The sequence below is a fragment of the Gavialis gangeticus genome, unplaced genomic scaffold (assembly GCF_001723915.1).
Source record: "Gavialis gangeticus isolate Ggan-Ray unplaced genomic scaffold, GavGan_comp1, whole genome shotgun sequence".
NCBI lineage: Eukaryota > Metazoa > Chordata > Crocodylia > Gavialidae > Gavialis > Gavialis gangeticus.
Genome location: NW_017729032.1, coordinates 233127833 through 233132351, shown reverse-complemented (window position 1 = coordinate 233132351; position 4519 = coordinate 233127833). Strand labels below are relative to the sequence as shown.

Below are 4519 nucleotides of genomic sequence, written 5' to 3'. Positions count from 1 at the left end.
TTAAAAAATAAAAAAAGGGCCCCCCCCCCCCCGTCAGCCTGCGGAGAAATGTTCCTTGTTTTACCTTCTCATACAAAGAAACCTCATTAAATACATTGTTTATAATTAAGCTGCTGCCAAAAACACCCATATGGTTAGTAATGGAAACCAACTTTGAAACTGATTAAATGCAGCCAATACTGAGCACGACTATCAAACACATGGCCCATAATGGGTAAGCATATTGATGGGAACCTACCATGTGGATATGTTAGTGAAACTCATCTGAATAAGATATATAGTAATGCCCATTGTGCTCAATCCCCTTTTAGTGTCAGCTCTTTTTCAAGTCATGGTGAACCACTACATTAAATGTATTTCAACTTCCTCTTTGCTCCCACAGCTGAGCTGTACCTTCCTTTCTCATTTCAAATTATTCCTGTTTCTTCACCAGGCTTAAATGCCTGGAAAACACCACCAAATGGGATCCCAAACAATTCATCCAGAATCACTCTGTTGCCTCCTCTCTCAGCCTGTCACATATTAGTGTGGCCTTGCCTTGCCTGAGATGGAGCTAGACCAGGTTGCCCTGCACCTCATCTGCATATATATGTTTGGAGGATCTCAGGACTTCAGTTCCAGTCATGATTAGAGGGCTAATTAGCACATGGATCCTTTTGTGGTGCGGGGGGTGGTATGCTGACAACCCAGATTTATTTTCCCTGCTGTGATAATGGGAACGGGACAAATTCAAGGCAAGCCTGCAACAGTTAGAGTCTATTCCTGGGAAATTGTATCAAATTTATAAATTTTTCATATATAGAATCTAATTACTGGGGGGGGTCATCTTGTATTTAAGTACATATGGTAATATCAGTTGTCGAAAGAGTTTATTCATGGAATCACTATCTACATGCAAACATTTCAGTGCTGCAGTTCATTCTATCTGGAATCCTAACTCAGATTTGATTTGGGCCACAAATAAAATTAACCTACTGCTCTTGGCCTGCTCCTTAATGCTTGCTGACGTCACTGACCATACCCTGTAATTTACCACAGGAAATGATTGGCTTTCTCTGCTCTGAAATGGGCAAGGATTAAATTAGCTTGCATGATTCTGGTGAATAGTATGCAGTTTCAGAACTAAACATTGCACTGGTATTAGCTACTATTTGCCTGTCATCAGCAGGGATCCTGGTTTTCTGTTTAAAAATCATAAATTCTCTTATACGTTTAAAATTCTCTAATTAAAAAACCCCAAATCCTCATTTTTCCATGATTAAAATGAAATGCCACTATATATAGTTATCAGTTGAACACAATATTTTATTTATATATTTACAATTTTAAAGCAGTTCAGAAACTTACCAGTGCCTCAATCACTGTAATAAAATAAATTCTAAATACCTTTAATTGTTGGCATCTGATTTTGGGTTTTTTCTCACGGAAAATCAGAGCTCCCCCTTCCCCCTTTGCTCACTAGGATGTGGGTCCAGTTGTGGCTGCCCTCCCGACACCCCATGCTGCTTTGGGGAAATGTTGAGCAGCCCTGATGTGCCAATGCCCTGCCTGTGCCATTATCCCTCACTTCCAAGCCACAGACCCCTGGCCCTGCCACTGCCCCTTACTCCCCAGTAAAAGCCCCCTGTCCCTGCTGGTGCCCCTTACTCCTTACCCAAAGCCCCATGGACCTTCTGGTGCCCCTCACTCCCCACCTGCAGCCTACTGTTCTCCCCCAACCCTGCCAGAGGGGGCCCCCAGCTACCAGAGCTACGGGGCCAGGGAACCATGTCTGTAGCTTCCTGCTCCCCACAGCAGTCCCTGAGCTTCAGCTGCCACCCACAGGAGGCAGTGGCTGCTGTAGCAGAGTGGAGCATGGAGCCCAGCTACCCTTTCCTGGTTTAATCTTTAAGTGTAGTTCATTAAGAATAGGCATGTCATACTTCTGGCATGGAGCACGCAGCGCCTGTCTGGCATATGGGCTGGAACCAGCACCGTGCACTGATTTTGGGACTGGTCTGTATTGGTTCATACCAGAGCCAGCTCACAGGGCTGTCCAGCGGGGTACTCTGTGCAGTATTTACCCATGCTAGCCCTCTGTGCTGTCAGTAGAGCTGGCAGCATCAGATCCAGCCTGTGCATTGTCTGCACCACACCCCAACCCTTCTCTGGGTTTTATGCTGCCTCTGGGCTGTAGGTAGGGCTGGTAACATGGGGTGCACACTTCATTCGGGACCCTGCCTATACACTGGCTTCTAATCCTGACCGCCCTGAAACCAGCATGCATGCAACGCACACCCCATGCTGGAACCCTGGGCTGCGAGCGCTGCTCTCGATGCTATGTGCAGCCTGTGCTGCCTGAAGCCCAAGCCCCAGAATGAGGCTGAGGAACGGGAGGCCAGCACGGGGAATGCCCTGCGTGCAGCATCACACCTTCCCAGCCCTGTCCACTGGCCCAAGCACAGCTGCCTCTGACCTGCACACCAGCCTAGAGACCCTTTTCTGGCCCACTTCTGATTTAGAACATAATCCCTTCCAGACCTATACAAGTCTCCATACCCCACTTAAACCTTATCTTTTATCATTGTGGGGCAAAATTCTCTCCCTGGAGAGGCAAAGAGCAAGTAATCATCTTGCCAAATCAAAAAAAAAAAAAAAAAATTAAAAAAAAGCAATCTGCTGTGTGCTTATCTGCCATCCTGAAGGCCTGAAGTACGTTCTTGTCTTGAAGCACAGATTTCCCCCCTGTGCTTCAGTCTCTTTTAGGGAGAGTAAGGACTGGAGGATTCGCACAATAGCAGATATTTTGCTTTGTCTGCTAATCATTTAGAAGAAAAGCATTTTGTGTCATTAAATGCAGCTAAAGTAACTAAGGTGTAAAGACCATGCAACATGATTAAATATTTTATTTCGCTATTTAGGTGATACTTCCTTTATCTGTGACATAACACGAGGTATTCATCATTTCAGATTTACAGATTTTTAAGATTTTTCCCCCATTCACAGATTGAAATTAAAGCTTAATGTTTCGACTGTTACAACTTTTCAGATATATATTATGTTCATGTAAATGCTTTGGAGTGATACACAAGTGAAAAAGAATAGGTTGCGTTTTCATTTGCTTTTCACAGGAACCAAGGGCTTTTATAATCTTGATTAGGATTTCCATTAGTGTGCTTTTATTGTTCCTTTCAATTGGCAGTTCATTCCAAAAAAAGAGTTTTTTGATTATCAAAACTGTAATTATTTTCCAGTCTTATAGCAGATGTTTTCAGAAGTTGGGTATGCTACTGAAAGAATCTAATATAATTATTTATTAGGTCCATTATAAGTGTGTGATGCTATATAAAGATTATAATGTTTCATATAAATTTGCATATCATGCAATGAATGTTCTAAATATATTTTGTCATGCACAGAGGTGGCATCAAGAATATAAAAATTTCAGAGAAACAACCATGTATCTTCTGGTAGGATTGGAGCTTTTTCAAAAAAAGAGGTAAGAAGTAAACGTTATAGAATTCGGACTTATGGATTCTTATTAAAATAGAATCCTTTAAGCAGGGCATTTTAGGTGGGGGAAAAATATATTGGTGATATATAGCAAAATGGTGATTTAAACAAAATGAATGGAAGTACAACCACGAAACAAAATTAACACTTTGAATCCCAAAGTTATTTAGTAGCCATGCAAGTTCCAGAGCCCTGTTTAACGGTCTCCAGATATACAGCTGTACCTGACACACGGGTTGCAGCCTTAGCTTCAGTTTCTGAATTTGCTATGCAAACAGCTAACAGCAGCCCAGTGCTAACAGCAGCCCAGTTACCAAGCAGCAAATGCATCAGTAATTGTAGCAAGATTATGTTAAAAGAGAAAAAAGTGACATTTGTCAGTCATGGCGTGGGATGCACAGGGTTTGGAAATAAACGTGGAGTGCTCTTGGCCACATCCATTTTCTGTGCAGTCAGGACCTAACAAGTTAACGTAGGCATTGGGTAATTAATTTATCATCTTCAGCCGGAGAAGGCATGGATATTTAGAGTTAAGTGTTAGCAGTGTATTGAATGCATTGCAGTCAGTGTTTCTTTATTACCTCTCAACCTGCCTTACATGTTTTTGAAGAAGAGATGGGGTAGCATTACAGAACCCTGTAGCACCCTTGAGGAGAGAGCCTTCACGAAAGAGAAACCATTACCCTAAATTACGTGTTCCTCACATATGATCAAGGTGGGCACTTCAGAGAGCTAATAAATCAGTTGACTATTATGTTGTTCTGATTGTTTCAGAACTGAACCATTATATTTGTATGCCTCTGCATGTTCAGTGGGTCCCTGATCCTGCAAATATGGAAAAAAATGTTGAGGTTGCATGGCTCCCTCTACACGTATAGGTAAAGGCGTGATGGGATCTAATGCTCGATTCACATCTTGCTTGCTCCCATGCCACATGTGCATTAGATCCCATTCCACCTTATTGCTGGTGCAGGTTAGGAGCCCAAAGCACCCCATTTGAGGGGCTTCCAGCTGCGGGGGTGCCCTA

General features: G+C 42.8%; 1 protein-coding gene across 1 annotated transcript in view; it reads left to right on the top strand.

Annotated features, from left to right (window-relative positions):
* Nucleotides 1-4519, top strand: part of USP25 (ubiquitin specific peptidase 25) — a 183636-nt gene that overhangs the window by 163022 nt on the left and 16095 nt on the right. The window contains exon 24 of the mRNA XM_019523898.1: nt 3399-3478. Within this exon, the coding sequence (XP_019379443.1) occupies nt 3399-3478 (80 nt within the window). The remainder of the gene's footprint in view (nt 1-3398; nt 3479-4519) is intronic.